Source organism: Castor canadensis, chromosome 1, assembly GCF_047511655.1.
Source record: "Castor canadensis chromosome 1, mCasCan1.hap1v2, whole genome shotgun sequence".
NCBI lineage: Eukaryota > Metazoa > Chordata > Mammalia > Rodentia > Castoridae > Castor > Castor canadensis.
Window position 1 is genome coordinate 42,052,187 of NC_133386.1, and position 27,172 is coordinate 42,079,358.

At 34.1% G+C, this 27,172-nt stretch overlaps 1 protein-coding gene across 6 annotated transcripts in view; it reads left to right on the top strand.

Moving 5' to 3' along the window:
- Tbc1d32 (TBC1 domain family member 32) overlaps positions 1-27,172 on the top strand; it is a 239,191-nt gene that overhangs the window by 82,329 nt on the left and 129,690 nt on the right. For all 6 annotated transcript variants that reach the window (XM_074075464.1, XM_074075472.1, XM_074075457.1 and 3 more), the window contains 5 exons: positions 2,147-2,348; positions 3,098-3,180; positions 9,329-9,467; positions 19,624-19,711; positions 22,229-22,347. In XM_074075464.1, coding sequence (XP_073931565.1) covers positions 2,147-2,348; positions 3,098-3,180; positions 9,329-9,467; positions 19,624-19,711; positions 22,229-22,347 — 631 coding nt within the window. The remainder of the gene's footprint in view (positions 1-2,146; positions 2,349-3,097; positions 3,181-9,328; positions 9,468-19,623; positions 19,712-22,228; positions 22,348-27,172) is intronic.

A 27,172-nucleotide genomic window follows, 5' to 3' on the forward strand; every position in this document is an offset into this window, starting at 1 on the left:
ATATGCATTCAGTATTTGTTTAAAAATAATGTTTGTATTGCTATTTGAAACTATTATGCATAATTACAAGAAAAAATTTGTAACATCACAAGAAACTAAGATTTCAGCCTGTGAGAAAAAAGTATAAAATTAAAGAATAAATGAAAAACCTGAATATCCAATTCATAATGGAAATATAATTATGAACTTAATTTCTCTTAAAAATTACATTATTACAATACTATCACTGAGAAGACCTGAAACTAATGATAGCTTCTTGACTATTAGCTGGCCCCTATATTGTGATCTCTCAATATCTTTTTGTTCTAAGAAGGGGGAAGAGCCCTTGAAGAAGTGGCTGATTCTGGATCTGGGCCAGGAAATGTGCAAGATGACCTGGAGTTTCTTGATTCTGGAAAGTGAGGAAGCTCTCTAAGACAAATGAGATAGTGTCAAAAGTACTGTGGCTAACCACAAGTGGCTTGCTTTTCTCTTAAATGGGCAGTTTGAGGATCAAAGAAGTGATGACTGCAATGGATTCAATATATAAAGTATATAGAAACGTTAAAAAGGTGGTAAATAAACAAGCCATGAGTGGATTGTCTGTGACCTGATAGGGCTGCTATGGTACCTCTGCATCCCTGGGCAAACTGATAAAGATCGGAACACTTTTTAATCCTTCCTGTACAAATTATATCACATTTAACAAACTACTCAGGAAAAGTTCTTCTTAGAAGAAGTCTTGCTAATAAGTGCAAAGAAAACAATGTAATTAGAAACACACATTTGATCATGCCTAAACAAATTGTAGATCCTAAGTAATGATCGTCAGTAATTATCATCAGGTGAGAAGTCCATGACAAGGACTTCCTTCTGGGTAGGTTCGGTTGATTCCCTCTGAGAACTGATTTTTAGCATCATCAAAATTGTGATAACCAGGTAAGTTCTTTGTACAATAGGAGGTATACAACAGAAACTGCCCCCATGAAGCTATTTTGCCAAGGAGGAAAAAAGAAGTAGACAAAATTGAGCTTAAACCTCTAGATCTAATGATCTATTTGTAGGAAATATGGGGAAATAGAAAAGTGGGGATAAATGACACCATGATGAAGCAGTTATTACCCGAACAAATCATTGGCAAGGGGAAAAAGAAAACACCAGGCCTCAGTGACCACAAGACCTAATGCCCTCTGCAGAACTTGTTGTTTTTCTAATGTGGACATACCTATCGTAAAAAGACATGTTTAAGACAACCAGGAGGAATTTGATTTCAGCTAACAAGATAATAAGAAATACTGATTTTTATGTTTTTCCATCGGCATTTAAAACAGAAACTTGTTATTTAGGGCTGTACACTGAATGATGTAACACGATGTCTGGGTTTAGCTTGTGTTGCTCAAGTTTGAATCGGGATAGGAGGTAGAATATTCACACTATTGAAGGAAGATGAAAAGCATGTGAGATTCAGTTCCATGTTCAATCTACTACCTACTGCTTTTGTTCTTAATTTTTTTTAAAACTAGAGAATATAATGAAAAGTGTGTTGCTCTGGAGCTAGATAGCCCTGGTTTCTATCTCATTTCCTTAGCGATATTATGCAAGTTACTTAACTTCCATAATTGAAAGCTTAAAGACTTATTAATACATACAAGCTTTAATTCTGCTTCCTTATCTGTAAAAATTGAATAATATACCTAATTCATAGGATTATAGTAAAAATATATAAGTACACTTAAAATACATAGAACAGTGCCTGACAAATTATGAGCATTTTATCTGTTACTATTATTACTTACCTGTTATTACTAGTAAATATGTCTCAGTCTTTGTTAGAGGGGAACTAACAAAGGGGTGGGAAATGTGTCAGCAGTGCTAGTAATGGAGAGTTTAGGGTTCTGTTTTTAACTATAATATCAAGAATACTTTCCTATGTGACATTTTTAAAGTATATGCAGTTTTGTTGTTTATTTCTTATCTGGTTGTTTTCCTCCATTACTACACATGGGTGGTCCATGGATAGGAACATGAATACTGACTTGTCTGGAAAAGCTATTTAGGGCAACTAAACATATGAAGAGTTGTCATGATTAGGTATAACCTTTTAGGTAGTGTTTTACACAGTCAAGACCATGTGACTTTGAAATCACTCTTAGGTATCATCTTTCAGTTCTACAGGTGCTCATATAATTGCCCAGTTTTCAAAGAAACTCCTCGACGAAGATATTTCTATTTTTTCTGGATCTGAAATGTTGCCTTTGCTTAAAGGAGCTTTTATTTCTGTGTGTCGCCAAATCTATGGTACATGTGAAGGCTTGCAGGTGTTACTTCAGTACAGTTTGCATGAATCTATAGCAAAGGCGTGGAAGAAGGTAAGAGTTTTCAGATTTCCTTTTTCATCCTTGCAGATGTTTATTTCAACTATAGGCATCATGATAATAACATATTGTGGGTAAAATACTGGGGCAAATATAACTTCTTCAGTATCACAGTACTTAGGATGCAATGCTTCTTGGCATAGGAGTACTTCAGTACCTCCTCTCAGTGGAACAAGGCTCTGAGCTTTAACTGAATATTGCAAAGTCTCATCTTCTGGTAGAAGAAGCATTAGATAAGTTCTCTTTACACAGACTAATATTCTTCTTTGAAAGTTATTTCTGAACAAGTTTTAGAGAAAGCTGGGTTTTGTTATGAATACTAAAAATAAAAAGTAGCAGTATATGTATATATCAGTGGTTTACTAAGCCTTGTAACCTCATTTTATAAGGTGCATTTATGAAAATACTTTATATATTTAATAACCATATTTATATACATACACACATACATATGTATATCTTCTTTTTTCCTTTTTGATTTGTTGAGACAAGATCTGACTGTATAGCTCAGGCTGATCTAGAACTTACTGTGAACTTGTGATTCTCCTGCTTTAGTTTCTCAAGTGCTGGAATTGCTGGTGTGTGCCACCATGCCTGGCCCAAATAATTTAATTTTTGAAGGTAACCTAGTTTTTAGTTTGATTACATTAGGGAATAAAAACTAAAATGGCATATAAGAGATCATATGAGTCATGCTATCAGTAAGAAAAAGAGTAATATAAATTAATTTGTTACTTTTTTAGACAAATTTGTTATCAGAAAGAATTCCTACTCCAGTGGAGGGTTCTGATTCTGTTTCTTCAGTAAGTCAGGAATCCCAAAACATGTAAGTACAATTATTAGTCATTTGTTTATTACATTTGCTCTAATCATTTAAAAATTATTAAAATGTAATAGAATACTACATAAACATTTTTATAGGAAGGTAGATGTATTTGTACAGGCTCAAGAAAAATTATAGTTCAGAGGACTATTAGAGGTTATGTGGTACTTGGAGCCTTTAGAAAAAAATCTAGCAGTGCTTACCATACTTACTTCATCCTTTATTTACATTTTTGTGTAGGAAACATGTTTCTAAAAAATTTGGAGAATTACCAAATACTAAAGTTGGAAAGTTAATTGGAATGTTTAGTAGAAGTAAACGTTTCTCAAATGTCAGTGAAGTCCATTTATAATTATTTTTTTCAGAATGTTGTGGGATTTCATTTTAATTAGGTTTTGGCATTTGAAAATCATTTAAATCAACATTTATATCAAATTTTAATGTGGATGTCTGTTTCTTTACAAATACCAATAGGATATGGAGTCAGATTAATGGGGAGTTTTTGAAACTAAGATGTAGTGACATATGTTCCTGGAGTTTCTTTGAATTTTGTAATTGAAACTTGGCAAAGTCTAAAAAGATCATAATTAGACAGCGCTTTATAGAATAGCCTTTAATAAAAAACGTTGAATTTGAATTTCTTTTTTTTTCTAGATAGGTGTAGTTTAACTTAAACAAAAAATTTTGCATTTCCTTAACAATGTAATGGTTCAACAAAGAGTTAATTCTCTAGAAGTTTTAATATGTTTTTCTAGTACAATTATGAAACACATCAACTAGTATTTTTTGTTTTCATTAAGGGGATGAGAAAATTTCTGTAATTTATTTAACATGTAGGTTTGTTTTATTTGTAATCCTCTACTTTGATTTGTCACTTACGCATTTTCATTCACGCATTCATTTTTACTCACTCATTCAGTTATTATACCTCACGCACTCTGCTTGGTTTGGAGGATGTATATAGACTTTAAGGAGCATATTATGTAGTGTAAAACGCGAATAAGCATCTACAGCATGGCCATATGTTCTCTTCAGTTCATGATATGGGTTATGCAGGGTCATGAGAGCCAACTTATGGGAAAAGTTTTCTCAGAAGGTATTATTTTCAAACTGAGTTATTAATAATGTGTGAATATTGGCCGGGTGTGGTGGTGGATTGTCATTTGAGGCCAGCCGGGGCCAAAAATTAGTGAGGCTCCATCTCAACAAATAAGCCGGGTTATATCTGTTACCCCAGTTATGTGGGAGGCGTAGGCGGAGTATGACCATATGAGGCTAGTCTGGGCAAAAAACATGCAGCCATATCTGCAAAGTAATCTAAAGAAGCACAATAGGTTGGGTGCATGATTCAAGGCCCTGAGTCTAAACCCCTGTAAGCCTCCCTACCCTAAAGAATATAATTGTGAGATAAAAAGGGCGGTGTTACTCCAGATGGCAGAAAGAGTGTGGTTAGTAGGCCAGAAGTGATAGGGAACATGATTGATGTATTTAACATTTAACTGACAAGTAATATTTTTCATTTCTGGTGTTAGAGTGGGAGGCAGCTAATAAGTTACATTCCACTGATTCACTTATGAATTTGAATTTTTAACCAATTAACAGAAGTAAAGGTGTCAGGCAAATCAAAACACTGAATAACACAGCTTTTTTAATGTTGATCTCAAAAGTTAGAGAAGTTTGGTCCAGTCATAATCAGCAGTGGACAGCTGTACGCTTTCCTCAAAAGCGGAAGTTACTGCCATCAAACTTAACTGCATAGTAGAGCAGAGCAGAATGCATATTTCCTATAGGAAACTGGATCCTGTAAAGGAAGAGGAGAGGCATTGCTTAACCATGCATACTTAGGTCATCTTCAAATCTCCTAAATTCCTCCTCATTCCATGGGGAGGGAGAAGCTGGGGTTAGGTGGAGAGAAGAGGCAGTATCACACCGAGACATTGCTCCACATGGAAACTTGATCACAGGCTCTATGATGTTTTCTGTATAAGTTAGGGCTTTACAGAGAGAGCCAACACACAATGTATCAATGAATGAGAGAGAAGATGATTTCTTAGGGGAATTGGCTCATACTGTTATGGAGACTAAGAAGTCCTGTACAGGCTGGCTGTAAGCTGGAGACTGTGGGATGCTGATGCACTGCTCAGTCCATGTCTGAAGGCCTGAGGACCTGAGAGCCTGCTGGTGCAAGTCCTGGAGTCTAAAGGTCAGAGAACTAGTAGTTCTGATTTCTAGAAAGGAAGAGAGACCAGTTCATCTTGTCTGTTTTTCTTCTGTCCCAGCTCCATCCAATTGGATGGTGTGTGTCCATGTTGATGGCAGATTCTTCACTTTCGTCCACTAAGACTTGCACACCAATCTCCTCTGGAAATACTTTCTCCAAAATAATGCTTAACCAGTCCAATGTCTTAAATAAAAGATTTAAGAAAGTTTTTGATAAAATGTAGTTGATTTCATTTTTGTCATCAAAATTCAATTCACCTCATATGAGTATTTTTTTGTTCTTTACTTTATTAAGATAGCTACTCTTGGATAGGAATTTTTTGTTCCTTGATTCTTTGGTGAAACACGAGTGACCAGCCATCTGGAATAGTGAACTAGCCTCATGTCACAGGCATCTGATCGCTGTTCCTAGAGTGAAGGAATGAATTAATAAATGAGACTTCCTTTAGCCTAAGATCCTAGTTTTTTTTGGATAGTACTGGGGTTTGAATTCAGGGCCTCATGCTTGCTAAACAGATGCTCTACCATTTGAGCCACTCTACCAGTCCCCAGTATTGTAGCTTTTAAAAGAAGGCACTGGTAGTAAGATTGATACTAAGATGATAAATGTAAAATTAAAGTAATCTATAAAATCTAATCAGTATTTTTGTGCTGCAGACTATTGTTAGGCATTTTGAGTTAGTACTTTTTGATAACATATTTTGGAGGTGCCCTCCCTATATTCCCATTTTTTAGGTGCTTAGATTACTACAGAAAAGACAGAAGCCATGATAGAGTATTGATGTTCTTTCAGTCTAACCATTGACCTGAAACCCCAAATAAAAGTTCTGAAAAGGTGGTTTGGTTTTATATCCATGACTTCAAGATGTGTGGGACTATCATTAGAATGAGCACAGGAAGAATGTAAAACAGAGAAAAATAAAAGATTCCAAACTTTCCCTAACCAATCATCAAAGGCCTTTGATAAAATTGGAAGGTGACTTAACAGAGGGACTCTGTGATCTGCAAGATCTTAAGGAAATTAAACACCAGAAATTTAATTTACATGCAAGTGTCTAACCCTCCATAATATCTAGCCATTAAAGAATGGAGTTTTTTAAGCTAATAAGTAGTATGATCTTTGCTTTGGCCCCTTGTGACTTTTATCATCCCTCTATCTTAAAAATCCAGAATATCTTTGCCAAAATTTGAAGGAGAATTAAGCAAAAAATATACATGAAAGCATGTTGACATTTTTATTTTCTAGAAATACATGTATTCTTGGATATATAGTGATACAACTTGAAAGTTTTTTTTTCAAGGTTTACTTGGGAGGAATCATGTAGCCTTTTTATTGATTTAATTTTCTTGAATTGCTAATGTCTCAGATTTCTATTTCTGCTTGTGACTTTTGATTATATTTTCTAAATGATAACAGTATATTTTATCTATATATTTACATTTTTTGGTATGTCTGTTTATGTGTGATCTAACAAAAATGTTCTTCAGCCATAATTATCTCCTCCTTTTTGATTGTTAGTATTTTTGGCCTTTCTTCTCTCCTAGACCTCATACAGATGAGTTTTTGTTTTATTTATGTATGTATGTATTTATTTAATTTTGAATTTTAAAATTGTTGTGCTGGGGTGCATTGTGGCATTTCCAGAAGTTCTTACAGTATATCAAATATATCGTACTTGAATTCAACCCCTCCACCATTCTCCTTTTAATAAAGGAGTAGTTTCAACAGGTTTCATTCATTTTCTATTTACATACTTGTTAACACAGTATTTACACTATATTCACCCTCCCACACCCTTTCCTTATCTCCTCCTCCCTCCTACTGGTCCCCCCCCCCCCAACCCAGTCTTGTTCTGCCCTCCTGTTCACCAATTTTGCAAATGAAAAAAAAAAGACATTTTTGTTTATTTAATAGAGCTACACAGGGAGTTTCCTTGTGACATTTCTATAGAAATGTTTTATTTCCTCTGAAATTATAACCTGAATTGTTTTATTTCCTCTGTTTTTCTCCTTTCTACCTTAATCCCCTTCTTACAGAAATTTCAACAGGTTTACTAATCTCTTTTCCTTCCTCCCTTCCTCCTCCTTTTTTGCCTCTCTCACCTCCATAGGGGAAGAAAGTAAGTGAAAAAAGGGATTGAGAAGGGATGTTAAGAAAAGTAATCTATATTATATTAACACTTTTTGATATGCATTTTGATTTTATTATTAAGCTCTTGTAAATATTTTTTGAAATTTCTGTTTTTATTTTCTCTTTAACTCATGAAATATTTGGACTCATTTTTTTAGATTCCAAATGTAGTTGTTTTTTTGCTGTTTTATTTTACGGTTCTACTCTTCAGAGACCATAGGTTGCTTATGTATCCTTTTATATTGCTTGGATTTACTTTGTGATTTAGTATGGAATCAATTACATCTGCTTTCTTTTTTTTGTGGGACTGAGATTTGAATTTAGGACTTTGTGCTTGCTCAGCTGGTGCCCTACCACTCGAGCTTATTTGAAAAGACTATTCTTCATTGGAAGCTGACATTTTATATATGTGTGTATATGTAATTATAGTGTCTCATTCCTATTACAACTATGCTTTTATTGTGTAACATTAATGTTATCAAATCTGTTTTGTGTTCTTACTTGCATTGTGTATTAGTTAAGAATGTTTCTGATAACTCAGTAAGTCTTTATTTTCCACATATAACATGAACTCTCAAGGAAGAATATTCAGGCATGATTCATTAGCTTATTGGTATTACTTGAGACAAAATCTCCTTTTGTCTTGTTCTCCATCACTGGTAATGTGTGCATTTTGCCTTCATGGTTGTGCAATGCCTGGAGAATCTGTAGATCTCACATCTGCTTGCTAAGAGGAAAATGATAGAGCCAAATGTTTGCTTTTTGTGATGCTTTGCTTTCTTTTTAATTTAGAAAGGAGTCTCGTATTTTTGTGAAAACTGTGTTTGGATTTATCATATGACCAGACAGAGGTGGGAGTTAGATGGGAGTTAGCAAAAAGGAATCCTAGGTGGGGGGTGGGGGTCAGTTGTTATTATTTTTATACAGTTTTTTCTTTTTCCCCCATCCTTTCACTGTTCACCATTTTAAGAAGTAGATTTTGTATTGTGGTACAATCTTTATATTTCTGTTTTTTAATTAGATGAGTTTAGGCTGCTATACTGATTATTTGGAGCTTTCTTTCTCTTTTTTAATGCTCTATGTTTCTTTTCCATTATTGCCCTATTTTGCATTGATAATTTTTTATTCCGATTTTTCCCTTTTCTGCTAGTTTTAAATTTATAAGTTGTATGTCTGTTTTTTTTAAAGTAGTTATCCCTAACATGTCCGTGTATATATTTAACTATATATTTTCTAAAAGAAGGTGTAAAGTAATTAGGTATTTGAATCATGCTTCGAAATCTAACCTGAATTTTAGCTTCTTTGACTAGCTATTAATCATGTACATATATCATAATAATTGACCTTGTAGTTTTGTTTTATGTTTGTAGTCATCTAATTTATTTCTTTACACTGTTAAATATTAAACTTGTTGAACATTTAGTATTTTTTCTTCCATTTATTGAAACTCTGTCCATTTTTTCTGATAAGCTTACTTTTTTTTTTCTTCATACTTTTAGGTTTCTAAAACTAGTTGTCCTTTAATTAAGATTTAAGGATGGTAAACTGTCCTCATTTTTTTAAGCCAGAAATTGTCTCATAATTGTTCATGGTCAGACACCTGGTCATTGTTATCCTGACTTTTCCCTTTATTGGGATCTCTAGTGTCTATTTTACAATAAGATCTTGCTTTATTAATGTTCTCACCAGATTTGTCTATATGTTCTCTTTAAATTTAATCACTGACAATTTGAGCTAAAATACTATCTTGTCAGTTTTGAGTATACTAAAAATAGATCTGCCTTTCTTTACCTGTTTCAGTATTGCATGGGAAGACAACTTGTTAGATGATTTACTAAATTTTGCTGCCACCCCCAAAGGATTACTACTTCTTCAAAGAACAGGTGCCATCAATGAATGTGTGACATTTATGTTCAACCAATATACAAAAAAATTGCAGGTATGATTTACCATCTGCTATAGGCAAAAGGAATTTTTCTGTTATAAAAGCTGTTAAGAACATCATTGTTTTCTGTGTATGAAGAGGTTATTAAGCTTCAATTAAAATGCCATACAGCATTGTAATACTTGATATTTATTTCAGGAAAGCGTTAGAGTTTATATTAGAGTGTATAGCTGTGTTTACAGATTTTAAACAGCCAGATGGAATTGAAAAATTCAGTTAACTATCCAGGTGTTTTATAATTATGATATCAAACATCTGGTGTACTGAAACAGGATGGAACTTCTAAAAGGAAAAATCTTATTGAGTCAAACTGTATGTGTCAATGAAGGTTTAGGCCTCAATGTTTTAAAAAATACAAAATTATTTATAGGGGAATTATATGCTACAGTTAAATAAAATTTATAATATAATGTATCCTTTAATAAGATAGCCAGAGACCATTGAGTTGTGTTTGGTTTTGTTTCTGTTATAATAATTATCTCTATCCTCCTGGGCTGTTAAGATATATGTATTCTTTTCAATATAGTTTTATCCATAGCTCCTTGACCTTTTGGCTAAGATTTAGTGTGGTATCTGTTCTTAGTTTCAAAGTATTTTCTTGTCTCTGGCAGCTGTCTTGTTTAGATGTTATTAGGTGTTGCCCAATGACAAGCACTCTACTCTTAAGCCTCTTCAGTTCTAATTTCCTGCTTTGATTTAAAGAAAACAAACAATCCAACATTTTTGTTGTCTCTGCCTGTGAAGAACAGTTTCTGAGTGAAGCCCTGACTTTTCCTTTATAAATAAAATATATCTGTATTAGTTCATTGGCTTATGGTGGGTTTCTGTGTGCCAATACATGTTGTTATTTTATTGAAATGGACCTTGATTGTAGAGCATTTGATTATTTCTGTGCCTCAGTTTATGGCCTACTATCTCCATCCATGCTTGCAAGATTCCTCTTTTGCTCTATTCATTTTATTCTAGTGTCATTCCTAATTGCTAGTTCCATTTCACACATCCCCCAACCTCAAACTTTCACATTTAATTATTTGATATGTATAATATCCTTCACATGTTTGCTTCTTTTAGAATAAATAGAAAATTTTCAGATTTTGTAAGTTGACATAAATGTTGTGTTTTCCTTTCAATTTCCTCTGCAAGTTTGAATCCAGTTTTGTATCCCAATGAGCTCTTTAGTGCTCTTTTAAAATATTTTTTTAAAAAATGTAATCTATTCAAAGACATTTTCCTTTTATTCAGATTTTTCATACCTTGTAGATACACTGATATCATGAACTAGAATTAGATATTATGTTTTTAGATGTCATTTTTTTATGTTCATAAATTTTAACTCTCTCTACTTTTTTCCTCATACTGGTGGTTTTCACAGAAGGTATTCCCTTGACTTCAGCACTTTATAGCCTTATAATTTAATGCTTATTATCTCCATTATCACACTTTAATAATACTCTATACTCTTCAAGATAATTTTTTTTGTTATCTTATACTTGCTTTATTATCTTTTCAGTTTTCTTTTTTTTCCCAGTTTTTTTAAAAATTCATTTATTCATATGTGCATACATTGTTTGGGCCATTTCTCTCCTCTGTCCCCCACCCTCCTCGCTTCCAGGCAGAACCTGTTCTGCCCTTTTCTCTAATTTTGTTGAAGAGTAAACATAAATAATAATAAGAAAGACACAGTGTTTTTGCTAGTTGAGATAAAGATAGCTATACAGAACGATTCCTAGCAGTGCTTCCATGCACAAGTGTATTACAACCCGAATTGATTCATCTCTACCTGACCTCTTTACTACTTCACCTCTGTCATTTTAAGGTTACTGTATTAGCTCCTCTGCAGTGGGCACATCAAATACTTCCAAGTTTTGGGTTTCCTACCTTTCCTATTCCTCCCATATGTGCTCTCCCCTTAGCATGTGACTGAAGTCCAAAACATTGCTGCATTTGCCCTAGATCTAAAGTCTGCATGTGAGGGAGAACATACAATTTTTGGTCTTCTGAGCCTGGCTAACCTTGTTCAGGATGACGTTTTCCAGTTCCATCCATTTACTTGCGAATGATAATATTTCATTCTTCTTCATGACTGAGTAAAACTCCATTGTGTATAAATACTACATTTTTTTAATCCATTAATCAGTAGTGGAGCATCTTGGCTATTTCCATAACTTGGCTATTGTGAATAGCGCTGCAATAAACATGGGTGTGCAGGTGCCTCTGGAATAACCTGAGTTGTATTCCTTTGGGTATATCCCTAGGAGTGGGATTGCTGGATCAAATGTCAGATCTATGTTTAGGTTTTTAAGAAGCCTCCATATTGTTTTCCAGAGTGGTTGTACTAGCTTGAATTCCCACCAGCAGTGTACAAGGGTTCCTTTTTCCCCACATCCTTGCCAATACCTGTTGTTGGTGGTATTTTTGATAATAGCTATTGTAACAGGGATGAGGTGGAATCTTAAGTGTGGTTTTGAATTGCAATTCCTTATGGCCAGAGATGGTGAGCATTTTTTCATGTGTTTTTTGGCCATTTGAATTTCTTCTTTTGAGAAACTTCTGTTTAGGTCAATTGCCCATTTCTTTATTGGTTCGTTGATTTTGGGAGAGTTTAGTTTTTTAGGTTCCCTGTATATTCTGCTTATCAGTCCTTTGTCTGATGTATAGCTGGCAAATATTTTCTCCCACTCTTCAGTTTAGAGACCATTTCTTTGGTTGTGCAGAAGCTTTTTAATTTTATGTACTCCCATTTGTCCATCCTTTCTCTTAGTTGCTGAGCTGCTGGGGATCTATTGAGGAAGGCCTTGCCTATACTTATTGCTTCCAGAGTATTCCTTGCTCTTTCCTATACTAACTTCAGAGTTTCGAGTCTGATACTAAGGTCCTTGGTCCATTTTGAGTTAATACTAGTATAGGGTGATAAACACGGATCTAGTTTCAGTTATTTGCAGGCGGATAACCACTTTTCCCAGCAATATTTGTTGAAGAGGCTGTCTTTTCTCCATCGTATGTTTTTGGCATTTTGTCAAAAATAAGGTGGGCATAGCTAATAGCTGTGTGGATTTATATCTGGGTTCTCTGTTCTGTTCCACTGGTCTTCATGTCTGTTTTTGTGCCAGTACATGCTGTTTTTATTGCTATGGCTTTGTAATATAGTTTGAAGTTGGGTATTGTGATACCTCCAGCATTGCTTTTTGCTGAGTATTGCCTTGGCTATTCACAGTTTCTTGTGTTTCCAAATGAACTTTAGGGTAGATTTCTCAATCTCTGTGATGAATGTCATTGGGATTTTGATGGGAATTGCATTAAACATGTAGATTGCTTTTGGTAGTATAGCCATTTCTGCTCTGTTGATTCTACCAATCCATGAGCATGGGAGATCTTTCCATCTTCTATAGTCTTACTCAATCTCTTTTTTTAGGAGTTTGTAGTTCTTCTTGTAGAGGTCATTTACATTCTTTGTTTAGTTTATGCCTAGGTATTTGATTTTTTTTGAGGCTATTGTAAACGGAATTGTTTCCATATATTCTTTCGTAATTTGTTCGTTGTTGGTGTATAGAAAAGCTAATGATTTTTGTAAATTGATTTTGTATCCTGCCACCTTGCTATAGCTGTTTATGGTGTCTAGGAGTTTTTGGGTAGAGTTTTTTTGGGTCTTTAAGATATAGGATCATGTCATCTGCAAATAGGGAAATTTTGACATTTTCTTTACCTATTTGTATTCCTTTTATTTCTTCTTTATGCCTAATTGCTTTGGCTAGGAATTCCAGGACTATGTTGAACAGGAGTGGGGAGAGTGGGCACCTTGTCTTGTTCCTGATTCTAGGGGAAATGTTTTCAGTTTTTCTCCATTAAGTATGATGTTTGCTATAGGTTTGTCATATATAACCTTTACAATGTTGAGGTTCATTCCTTCTGCTCCTAGTTTTCTTAGAGCTTTTATCATGAAGTAGTGTTGGAGCTTATTGAAGGCTTTTTCTGCATCTATTGAGATGATCAATTGGTTTTTGTCTTTGCTTCTATTGATGTGCTGTATTACATTTATGGATTTGCATATTTTGAACCACCCATGCATCCCTGGGATGAAGCTGACTTGGTCGTGGTGAATGATCTTTTTGATGTGTTGTTGTATTCTGTTTGCCATTATTTTATTGAGGATTTTTGCATCGATGTTCATTAAGGAAATTGGCCTATAGTTCTCCTTTTTGGAGGTGTCTTTGTCTGGTTTTGGGATGAGTGTAATACTAGCTACATAAAATGAGTTAGGCAATATTCCTTTCCTTTCTATTTTGTGGAACAGTTTAAGGAGGGTTGGTAATAGTTCTTCTTTAAAGAGCTGATAGCATTCATCAGAGAATCCATCAGGTCCTGGACTTTTCTTTTTTGGGAGACTCTTTATTGCTGCTTCAATTTCATTTTGTGTTATAGATCTATTCAGGTGATTAATATCCTCTTGGTTCAATTTTGGATGGTCATAAGTATCTAGAAATTTGTCCATTTCTTCAAGATTTTCCAATTTATTAAAATATATGTTCTCAAAGTAGTCTCTGATGATTTCCTGGATCTTCCTTTTTAATCTAGTTTGCCATACAGTGTCTTTTGATGTGGAGTTAAGTCCATTAACATTAGTGTTAGTATTGATAGGTATGTAGTGATTCCTGTCTTTTAGTTGTTTTGTTGTTTAAGGGTTTGATTGTGTGCAGGTGAATCAATGTTACTGTAATTCCTTGTCTTATCCTGTGGTTTGGTACTGCCTGTCCTCTCATGCTTTTGTTTGCTTTTATTTTCTGTGTGCAGAATTCCTTGAAGAAACTTTTATAGTTGTGGCTTGGTGGTCATATATTGTTTAGTTTCTGCTTATCATGGAAGACTTTTATTGCTCCATCTATTTCGATGATAGTTTTGCTGGGTAGAGTATGCTAGGATTGAAATTTTTTCCATTCAGTGCCTGGAATACCTCACTCATGCTCTTCTTTCTTTTAAGGTTTCTATTGAGAAATCTGCTGTGATTTTGATGGGTTTTCCTTTGTGTGTTATTTGTTTTTTCTCCCTTACAGCCTTCAGTAAGGCTTTCTCTATACTCTGTACTTGTTTTAATGATAATATGTCATGGTGTAAGTTTTATTTTGGTCAAGTCTGTTTGGTGTACTAGAAGCTTCCTATACCTGAATGTTACCTGAATGGGCATAGTTTTCTCTAGATTTGGGAAATTTTCTGTTACTATTTTGTTGAATATATTACAAATCCCTTTTGCTTGCACCTCTTCTCCTTCTTCAATGCCCATGATTCTCAGGTTTGGTCTTTTGATGGAGTCGGTCAGTTCTTGCATATTGCTTTCATAGGTCTTGAGTTGTTTGACTAATAGCTCTTCAGTTTTTCCTTTCATTTCCAGTTTATCTTTAAGTCTGTGATTCTGTCTTTTGCTTGTTCTAGTCTGCTGGAGTGGCTTTCCATTGTGTTTTGCATTCTTTTTTCTGAGTTTTTACATATCTTGGGTCACTTCCTTTTTAATATTGTCAATTTTCATGTTTAATTCACTTGTCTCTCTATTTATAGTGTTCTCTGTTTCAGTTTGGTGTTTATTTAGGGCTCCTATGAGTTCATTTATTTGTGTCTGTTTTTTTTTTATTTTTGAGGTACTGGGACTTGAACTCAGGGCCTCATGCTTGCAAGGCAGGTGCTTTACCACTTGAGCCATACTGCCAGCCCCCATTTATTTGTTCCTGTGTATTTTTGGTATCTTGGGATATCTTGAGTGCCTCTTGTACATTTTGGTTGATCATGTCTAGTAACATCTCCATGAAATTCTCATTGATTACTTGCAGGATTTCTTCTTTGATGGTGTTCTTCTGGGCACCGTTGGGTTCCTTGGTGTTGTTTATCTTTGTTTTGTTGGAGTCTGGAACTGGGTACCCATTTTCTTTATTTCCCTCTGCATCCTGCATTAAATTATTTTTGGGGGGAGAATGGTTTTCATCTTCCCATCGCTCCACTTGGTACTGTGCAACTATGTTCTTGATAGGCTATTGGTGGTTTCAGTCACCTGTTTTTTTTCCCTTGGTTAAATTTTGTTTTGTGGGTATATTGGATTTTTAGCTTAGTGTATTAATTAACTCACTATAGTGAAACTAACAAAACAAGCAATAAAAAAAAAACAAAACAAAGAAATCAACATGGAGAGATGAGCAAACAAACACAAATAAACAAACAAACAAGAACTAAAACAAACACCCAAAAAAACTCCAGGTTCATGAACAATAGTATTTCAGTCTTAGTAATTCTAGTGTTACTCCTTCAGCATCCAGTCCTGGTGTTGGTATTTAAGCAGAAGGTCTGTCTTAGTTCACCAGGTGGTTAGGGAGATTTGCCAGTTTTTCTGCTGTCTTTCAGTGGCAGCTGCTTAGTCAGTTCTTCCCTCAGTGAGGTGTGGCTTGTCCTCAGGTTCCAGATATCAACTCTGTAGCCCACCAGCCATCCTGTTGGTCTGCCGAATGTCTCCCAAGCAGGTTTGGAGCTGGTGTCTGCCAGTAAGGGAGCCCTCCTGTCTTCTCAGTGTAACGTGGCATGGAGAAGCTTTCCACAGTCTAGGGATTCATGGTGTCAAAGTTTTCATTCTTCTTGGTGCTTTATTTCCACCAAGTGTGGCTGTAGCATCTCAGCAAGATTTTTGATTTATAGAGCTCATGCTGTCTGCTTCTGCACCCTGGTCGCTATCTTGGATCCTCCCCTACACATTGTTTTCATTTCCCAAGAGACTGGGCATCTATGTTAGGCTCCTGCAGTCAGAGGGACACAGAGCGGCCGAAGCTGGGAAACCTGAGGCATCTCCCAGCTTAGACACTGCTATCAAGTGTGGTGCTTCCTCAAGATAATGTTGTTATATAGATCATCAGCTATGTCATAAATTTCAGAGCCATTGTTTGGTAATAGAATTTGCCAAGGCAGAAGAGTAGGGGAGAACAAAGATTTATTAGGACACATTTAATTTTTTATTTTATTTCAAAAAAATTTTATTGTTGTGCTTGGTGGGGATACATTGTGGCATCCAAAACTTCCCTGCAATATAACAAATATATCATACTTGAAGTCACCCCCTCCATCATTCTTGTTTATCCTCTCTCCCCCATTTCTGGAATAGTTTCAACAGGTATCATTTTTCCATTTTCATACTTTCGTATACAATATTTGAACTATATTTACCCTCCTACACTCACTTACCTGCCCCCCAACAGGACCTGTTCTACCCTCCTGTTCTCTGATTTTATAAAAGAAAAAAATTGACATTTTTGTTTGTTTAAGATAGCTACACAGGGAATTTCCTTGTGACGTTTCCATGTATATATGTATTATATCTGAAATTAGTTCATCTCCTCTGTTTTTCTTCTTTTTACTTTAGTCCCCTCTTCTTATGGTGATTTTAACAGGTTTGAAAATCCTGTATTCATTCTTGTATAGAGAGTACATCAACCATATTCACCTTCTTAATTTCCTTCTTTTACTTTCCCTCTCTTATATGTTAATTCCCATTCATGTGACCTGTTTTTCATAATATTACTATATTTCTACTAGGACTGTAGTCCATATATGAGAGAAAACTTGAAGCTTTTGGCCTTCATTTAAAAGGAAAGAAAATGGCAGACTGTTAGGCAAAGAAGCTTTGTGCTGCTGTTGTGCCCATGTGGGGTTGGGAACAGTCTTTTAAAGAATTTATTTGGGATTTTTCTGATTGGTTTTTTTGGGGGGGCCTTGTTGAGTGATTGTTTCTTCTTGGAGTCATGCCTTGAGTTTTGTGCATTCAGGAACATTTCTTGAGCTCAGCCCCTCCTTCCTTATTTAGCCTGGCTCTAGGTAGTTTGATCCTGCCATGCCTTTGGTAAGTGTGGGCTTTCCTTCCCATTCCTCCTTGACAGAACAACAAAGTTAATCCTGGTTTTATTAGGATGAAGTTGTCAATTTCTTGGAACTGCTTTGAGCTCAGTAGGGTTGGGGAGATGTCCCTGCTTATGCATTTTTTGTTTTTTTTTAAGTTTTGTCAGAGTGTTATGGAGCACTTCATGGGGACTCAGTGAGGTCTAATTGAATACTAGAATAAAATTGTATGGCCACATGGTCCAGGGGATTAAAAGGGACTGGATAGTCAGGTGGTGTTTTAGCATCATTTATAACATTGTGTGCCTGGAGGCAAGAAGAACATTAACAAAGCAAGATCTAATAGTAAAAAGGAGTAAAATCAACAGTAGAGGTTCCAAGAAGGGAAAAAGTCAGGATAATCATGACCAGGTATTTGACTATGTATTTTCTTATGAGAGCCATCCTTGGGTGGCTCATTCTCTATATTGAGAGGCTTTATTGGTTAATTTACAAATGGTAGTTTTAACTTGTCCTGATCTATTAACCCAAAGGTAGTAATCTTTCCCAAGCATAGCATAGGATTTCCTTTGGGCAACAGTGAGCATATCTAAAGCCCTTTTGTTTTACAAGATCACAGCAGCTAGAGAAATAATTTGTTCCTATAAATCTGTGAGCATTGAGTTATGGCATCTATAGCATTGGCCAAGATTCTATAGATGACAAGATTTTACAGATTAGTGGGGAAAACGTAATTCCTCCTACTCTGGTCCCTATGCCTGATATAATTTTGTGGGCTATTAACAGTGGTATGAGTTGGATTGCCTTATGTTTCAAAGAGGTTGTGAATATCCAGGAGCATCTGAAGGCTTTTTTTAAATATTATATTATTGTACTGGAGGTACATTGTGACATTTACAAAAGTTCTTACAATTTATCATAGTTGAATTCACCTCTGCCATCACTGGATTATTTTCTGAAGTTGTAGGAATAGCAGGTGATAGAAAGTCTAGTTTTTGTCCAGTTGGGAGGTCAGTAGGCCTGAACTTTAGAGTTAGGTAACCATGCTCATGAACCATTTTTTAAGTTACTTTGGAAGGCCTAGTATAAGTAACTCCATTTGTAATTTGATAACTTCCTCTTTTGTTAGAATAGTTTTGTTGTTGTTGTTTGTTTGTTTGTTTGAACTGAATAGTCCCTCATCACCATGGTAAGTTTTTTTGCTGGTAGATCTTTCCTTATTTTCTGAAATAAGATATCCCTGTTGGTATGATCTGACCCCACATTGGAGGGAAAGTGACAGATAGGTTAGATGGGAGTCTGTGTAAATAACCATTTTAGGCTAAATTTAAGCAACAAGAGGTTTAGAAGTGGTTCTTACAAAGACTGTATGTAAACCACAGCTGCCATTTTGAATCTTTACTTCCATTTCTTGGTTGGGAAGAAGGAAATGTTTTTCCACCCTCCCCCATTTTTCCCTACTTTATGCTGTTTTATTGAAATAAATCCTTGCTGAAACTTTAAAACACCTGGCAGATCCTTTTAATGAAATGTTTAAAAAACTATAAATTTTGAATGGTTAGTTCTGTTTATTGTTTAGAAGTCAATGATTTTATAAGCCAGCATAACTTTTAGCCAGAGTCTGGTGAGGAGTGTATTAAAATGTCACTTTGTTTCCTTATTCTTATTTGGTAATTCTAATTTATGCTAAGAGATATACTCATTTACTTTACTGAATACAAATGTAAAATTCTTTGTAAAATAATAAGTCATTTAAGAATTTTCACAATAGTCTTAGAAACTGGTACATTAATGATTAGGACAGTTCCCTTCCTTAGGAACCAAAATAATATTCCCTCCCAAAATAATTGTCATTTTAAGAACAAGTCATTATTTTTTAACATTTTATTGCTTGAAAGTTTATTTAAGAGACAGGCAGTTCAACAGAGATTTATTAATGAGAAACCAACCTAAAATCAATAATAGGATAATAAAATTTAGAGTTTTAAGCAATTTTACTCTTCATTATGTGTAAGTTCCTTACTTTATATATAAAGAGATATATATAAAGAGACTCAGGCCAATAGAAGTAAGCCACTTGTCAAAGAACTAGGATCAGGATCTAGATCTGAAATAAGATTGTTCAAAATATTATATTAGTACATACTGATTGGTCAGTTTGTGATTTGTTTTTGCTGCTGTTACCATCTTGAAGCAGTGTCTAGTATTTTTAAGCAGTTACTTTACATATAACACTAGCATGATTTTCTTTCTTTTTTGCTTCTGATTGCTATTCTTTATTTTCTATTAGACTCACAGGCAGAAAAAGTTTGGCTGTGGAGTATTGGTTGCACAAGTGGCATCAACAGCAGCAGGTGCAGCAGCTCTACAAAAGTCAGGCAAGTTTTTCTCTTAACTAAAATTATAATTATTTTAAATACAAGCCAACTGAAAATTTAACTGACATGATACAGTATCAGAATATTGACTCTAAATTAGGCTTTATGTGATAGGAAGTTATAGGATTTTCTTTTTGTCTTTCCTCTTCCAGAAAATTCCACTGGGAATTATTTTTTCTATGAAATATATACATCCTTGTTCTCTTTTCTTTTTTTTCCCCCTTATTCTCTTTCTTTAGAACAATGGCACCTAATGAATTAAACTGAAAAATACTTGAAGCTTAAAACCAAAAGGATTTCATCCTCTCTTGATCCAATGTCACCTGACACGATTGCTCTAGTGCTCAGTTTTAGTAGCTTTACATATATAGCAAACATTTTTTTACATTTTTATTAGATATTTTAGTTATATAGGGTGTTTCAATGTGACACTTATATATGTGCTTACAGTGTTTCTTAATTAGTTTTACCAGTCTCTTTTATTTTCTCTCATCACCCCTTTCCCCTTCTTAGAACAATCTCAGCAAGTTTCATTGTTCTGTTTTAATGCATGTATACAAAGTACATTGACCATATTCATCCTCCTTCACTCTGTTTACTGCCCCCCCCTTCCTCACCACTAGTACCCACTTCTGGACAAGACTTGTTTTACATTCCTGTCCTTCGTTTTTTTATGTGTATACTGATTAAGTGGAATTTTGATGAAGTATTTCATACATGTTGTACTTTGATCAGATTGACCCCTTCTATTACTCTTTATCTCCCTGTTCCCTATTGTTCAACAACATTCAGTGCATTTCGTTATGCTATCTTTATACACAGAAGCACTGTATTCAATATTATTCTTTCTGTCATTCCCTCTTCCTCTCCTGCCTCCACCTAGGCCCCTCTGACAGACCCACTAACATAATCATGTTCTTTCTCTCTTTTTGTATGTATATGTGTGTATATATATATATATATATGTACATAAGATCATATGTATTTATGCATATAAATCAAAATTTGCATTCATAAAATTTATCACACAATTTCCTTATTCTCTTTCTTTCTTCTTCCCTTCTTGAAAGTATTTCACCATGTAGCTTTCACATTGCCTTTGAAGTTTACTGTCAGAATATATTTTCAAGTATCAATTGGATTTACAAATCCAGGAAATTAAAACACTGGGATTGTAATAAGCTATATATTAAGGCTTTCTGAGCACTGGACAGATATAATTCCTAATAAAGGTACTATGATGAAATTTTGAAATTTTGAAAGCATAGAGTTGGTAAATCACACATCAGTGACATCAGTGACTACTATTTATTCTGTCCTTAATTGAAAATATTTTACTATAATATAAAATTATTTTTTAGCTGAACTAATTTGGGCCACTTGTATAATGAAATTGCCCTAAACCAAACCACTTATTTTTTTCTTTCTCTTATAATAAGATCCATGTAGTGTTATATACAGAAGCACTTTAATGGAAGCATTTGAAGAGTAGGCTTAATCTCAGATCTTACTTATGGTCAATTCATTTAACATCTGAGTTTATACAATTAAACTTTTCACAAGAGAGTTAAGTGTCATTTTTCAGAGGACAAAAAGGATGACTACTGCTGCTTGAACTTGTATGATGTCTTGGCATCTATATTAGGACTTTGCATATTTTATCCCATTTATTCTTTATAGCTACCCTGAAATTTGCCATTGTTATTTCTATCTTCAGATGAGTTCTCAAAAATCAAAGGATTTTTCTAAGAATCTGCAAGTGATAAACTGACAGATTAAGAATTGAACTCTGATACTTTTTTAGAGCTTTTATTTTTTCTGTTTTATCAGAGAACCTTTATTTGTCTAATTATTGTGAACATGCTATGATTAAATGTTATAGTTTTACACTTCTCTGTATGATTTACTTTTTGGAGGAACTTAATAATCATGTTTAATATTAATTTTCATGTAGTTGTATTGTACTTAACTCATGAGAATTTAAATACTGTATTAAAGTGAAAGTTGCAGGAATTGCAGAAAAATTCTCAGCATATAGAGATACGGAGACAAACATGTCAGACTAAGAGAACATGCTTACACTCTGGATGCCTGCCCTGCTTCCTGGAGCTCCTTCCCTCTTCCACAGACCCCTCAGCCCATAAACTTTTAGGATGCATTACTGTATTACTCAATTGCAGAACAAAGTGTAATTTTTATCTTTTTTTTTTTTTTTAGAAAAACATCAGCAGAGAAGTAACTAGTCAAATGATAATTAGCTGGGACTCAAAATACAGCAGTCCTCCTAGAAGTAGTTACTTGGAATTTACTCATTAGAATTTTATAGTGATGAGATATCATAAAAATATGTAACAGTAGCAGGTATCATTTCTATCAAGAGTAGAGATTATTTCTTATAAAAGATGCAAGTATTTGTCTTCTGTGGGAGTGGACTGGTCTTTTCATAGGGATAATCTTATCTGTCCTCCATAACCCAAAAGAAATATAAATATGACATAAAATAATAATTCTTCCTAGGGTTTATTAATGCACTTATAACTGAATTATGGTCCAATCTTGAATTTGGAAGAGACGATGTTAGGGTAACCCATCCCAGATCTACTCCAGTGGACCCAATTGACCGAAGCTGTCAAAAGGTAAGAAATTATTTTATCAAATAATATATGGATTTGAAGTGTATCTCACAGAAATGACTTCATGCAGACTTGATCTATGTTCAGTTATAACCCTCAGACTCTCCTAAGTATACCTGTCCCTGTTTTAAAGAAATAAATTTGTTTTCATATTTCCAAAAGAAATTTAGTGAACAAAAGAAATAGCAATGTTTCTTGGGAATAATACTTTGCAAGGATGCTTTTATTTCATGTTATTTTTATTAGATTTTTTTCTTTCCTAATAAAGAGTAATAACATACCAGGCATGTTGTGAAGAAACACATCCCTAAAATAAAAACCAGCTAACCAAAACAAAAGTTGAAGAAATTTTTTTTATTCTCAGGCTTCAGTCTAATAGAAAATTGTTAGGCTGTTTTTAAAAAAGGTAGACAGAGATAAGATGTTAAAATTTAGAGTGAAGTTGCAGATTTGTAACATATTTTGTTTTATTTCTTTGACACAGGGTTTCACTATCTAGCTCAGGTAGCCTCAAACCCAGAATCTTCCTGCCTCAGCCTCCCAGTGCTAAGATTATAGGCATGCACCACTGTGCCCAGCTCAGAATTTTAAAAAATATCCCTATGATGTCCTATTAAAATTCACTGTTTTTTATATGTTTAAAATATCCTCCAAATTTCAGTGAATTGAAGTGATGAATGATTCCTAAATCTAACTTCATGGTAACCTAAATAATTTTAGTGAAAAGAATATCACTGTTATTTTTATAAAAAAGAGAAACCCAAAATTTCTGAAGTTCCTCTTTCTGTATTATTGTACTAGTTCACTCCTGTAGAAAACATAAACTTTGGAAAAATAATCTGAAAATAAATTGGTTAAAAGTAATGAAATGTCTACAAACAGCATAAAATAGAGGAGAGTCCATGTGTAGATGCAGAGGATGGTAGTGCCTGGCATTGTGGATGTAGCGGAAAGTTGCAAAAGCATCAGTTGGTTCGCCACAATAAGAATAACCAGTCTAAAAAGCTTAAAGAACCAGCACAAGCTAAGGGCTGCACAGTGACTGGAGAATGGAAGTGGTCCCTGGAGAAGGTAAAGCCAGAGAGAGTGCACCTCAAACTGTGTGTACTCTGCCCAAATAGCTGGTAAACCCTGAACTATGAACTCAATATAAGCTTTTCAAGATACCAGATGCTGCTAATTGAAGATGTTGGAGTTTGGGGTTTGAGTCCAGGCAAAATAACTGTTAAATTAAAAAAAAAAATCTCTTAAGAGAATATAACAGAATCCAGAATTTCTATAATATATCCTCACAATGTGTGAGAAGCAGCCTAAAATTGCTAGACAGTTGAAAAAAATGGAAAATATGAATCCTACTCAGGAACAAAGCAATAAATAGAGGTTTATAGTGAAATACGAAAGTTGAAATTATTTTGTAAAGACTTTAATGCAGTTATTAGAAATAGAATGTAAGGAAAATGTGCTTATAATGAGTGAGCAAATTAAAAAATTATTGTAGAGAAGTAAACTACATAAAATAACCAGATAGAAATTATAGAAGTAGGCTAGACATGGTGGCTGATACCTGTAAATTCCTAGCTACTCAGGAGATGGAGATTGGGAGGATCATGGTTTGAGACAAACCTGAGGAAAAGGTTAGAAAGACCCTATCTTCAACAAAAAAGCTAGGTTTAGAAGAATACGCCTATCATTCCAGCTATGTAGGAGGCTTAAGTAGGAAGATCATGGTCCAGGCTGGCCTGTGCAGAATACTGAGATCCTACCTGAAAAATATCTAAAGCATGCAAAGAAAACAAGAGATGGGTCTAGGGGCATGGCCCAAGTGGTAGAACACCTGTCTAGGTAAGCACAAGGCCCTGAGATCAAACCCCAGTAACTGCCAACAATTCTAGAACTAAAATACCTAACTAAAATAAAAAATTCTAGGTAGGCTTAATAGAAGATTTAAACATAGTAGAAGAAATAGTCAGTGAACTGGAGACAGGTTAATAAAAATTATAAATTCTAAAGAGTAGAGGGGAAGAGAAAAAGAACAGCTTTGTTTATTGGTGAGAGTGTATCATATAAAAAGATTTAACTTGTGTAATTAGAATACCAGAAACAAATTAGAGAGAACAGGGAAGAAGAATAATAGCTAAATAATAAAAGTAATAATAGCTAAAACTTCCCAAATTTATTATAAAATATAAATATACAGATAAGAAAGTTAGTGAATCTTAAGGGTTATAGAAAGATTGACAATATTAAAGAAACCACTTGAGGCTTATCATAGACACTACTGAAAAAGCAACAGTAAAGAGCAAATCTTAAAAGAAGTTCTAGAAAATCAGATGTTACATTTAAGAAAACAGAAAAAAATGGGTGATTTCTCACGAGAAGCAGTGGAGGCCAGAAGGCAGTAGAACATCTTTAATGTGAAGAGAGGAAAAAGAAGTGGTCAGACCATAATTCTATATCCAGCACAAATATTCTTCAATAATGAAAGTGAAGGAAATTTTAACTAATGGCTAAGACAGTATTTATCAGCAGACTTGCATTTTAAATAACCCTGAAAGAAATTCTATAGGTAAAAGGACAATGATGCCAGGTAGATATTTGATTTTCAGGATGGAAATCGGGAAGAACAAGTAGGTGAGTGAGTGTAAACAGGAAATATATATGACAGCTACAGCACAAAAGACAGGGAGAATAGTATAATTTTACATAAATCTATAGGATTGCAAAATTCTTCATGTTAAAGTGGCACAATGTTAATTATGAATCCTTACAAAAATTTTTGTATTTTGGTTTTCAGTATTTTTTTTTAATTCATTTATTCATATGTGCATACATTGTTTGGGCCATTTCTCCCCCCTTTCTCCTGCCCCCCTTCCTCTCCCCTTATAAAATATTTCTAATTCAAATTTAAGGTTACAGGGATATTCACTTGTCTTTGATTGGAAATGTCAATATAAACCAATATTAAGTATTCCCCATTCTATATGTTGAAATATTTACAAATAGTGACAACTCATAGCAGTAAACAGTCCTAATGCCCAGCTTCTAGTCTCTAAATATTATTCTCTAAGATTCTTTTTTGTTTTATGATCTAATTTTATATTTTAAATTAGGGTAACAGTTATGGACTTTGAACACATAATGAGGTACACTCACATTTATTTTCATTATAGCCTCTTTCCTCCCTCTCCCCTCTTTCCTTTAGTTGTGTTATTTGATGTGGAGCCAATAATCCTATGTTGTTATGTAATTTTTTATTTTATTTTTGTTTATTTGTTTTTATTATCATCTTATTGCTATACTTGGGGTACATTGTAACATTACAAAAGTTCTTACAATTTATTGTAGCCAAATTTACCTCCACCATTTAAATAATTAATTAATTAATTAATTAATTTTTGTGGTACTGGGGTTTGAACTCAGGGCCTTCACCTTGAGCTACTCCACCAGTCCTTTTTTTTTTTGGATGGGTTTTATTGAGATAGGATCTCATTAACTATTTGCACAGGCTGGCCTTGAACTGTGGTCATCCTGATCTCTGCCTCCTGAATATTTAGGATTATAGGCATGAGCCACCACCACCTGGTGTTGTTTTATTTTTTAAAAAGAATTTATCCTATTATTGTTGTACTTAAGGTACATTGTGACATTTACAAAAGTGCTTACAATGTATTTTAGTTAAATTTACCCCTCCATCACTATCCTTTATATCCCTTCCCCATTCTTAGAATAATTCAACAGGTACCTTTTTTCCATCTTCATACACCAAATACATAGTATTTTCACCTTATTCACCCACTTAACAGCTATGTAAATATATTAAATAAATTTATTTTCTGAGTAGTCATGTTTTATGTGTCCCAAAGCACATATTAATGTTAATGGCTATCATTGTACCGTATTCTACAGTTCAGATTATATAACATTTCTGTCATCACACAAAGTTGTATTAGATAGTATTTCCTTAGGAAACCCCCAAAGAAATCACAAAGAGGTATTTATGGCCAGTAAATAACTCTAAAAACAAAAACACAAAGGAAGGTAGGAAGGGAAGAACAAAGGACCAGAAAATAGGTGTGGCAGGGAGAAGAAAATAAAGAGTATAATTGTCCAAATTGCAGCCATATCAGTAATTAAATGCAAATGGTATAAATATTCTAATTATGGAGATTTTCAGTGTATATAAACAAGAAAATGCAGTGATATGCTATCTTTAAGAAATTGACATTATAAAAAGATATAAGTTGTATGTAAATGGATGGAAAAAAGAAACACTATACATTAGAAGACTGGAATGGCTGTGCTTAGTGTAGAAAAAGATAAAGAAATACTATTAAAGTTTAAGAGAATCATTTCAAAATAATAGTGTTAATACATCAGGAAGATATAATCTAATATATAACATATTAAAAATAACATTAAAAATATATGAAGCATTAAAGTAAAGTTTAAGGATGAAATTAGAGTTGAAAATGTTTGTCTCTTTTAGCAGTTGATAGAGCAGACAAATACCAGTTTAAGTTTCATGGTGTAAATGCCACTATTTATCACTTGACCTACTTAATACTTAGTAACTGTATACTACATTATTTTCAAAGCATAGAGCAAGGCATTTGCACAAACGCCATGATTATGCTAGACTAACTGCAAGTCTAAATAAATTTTAAAATGATGGAATAATGCAAAGCATGTTCTATGATGATAGAATTAATAAATCAAGAACTAGAAACTAGAAAAATGAGAAGTTAAACAAGATGCTTCTAAATAATATTCATCTCAAAGATTACATCACCAGGGATATTAGAAATTTCAAGCTGGGTGGAGATTAAGA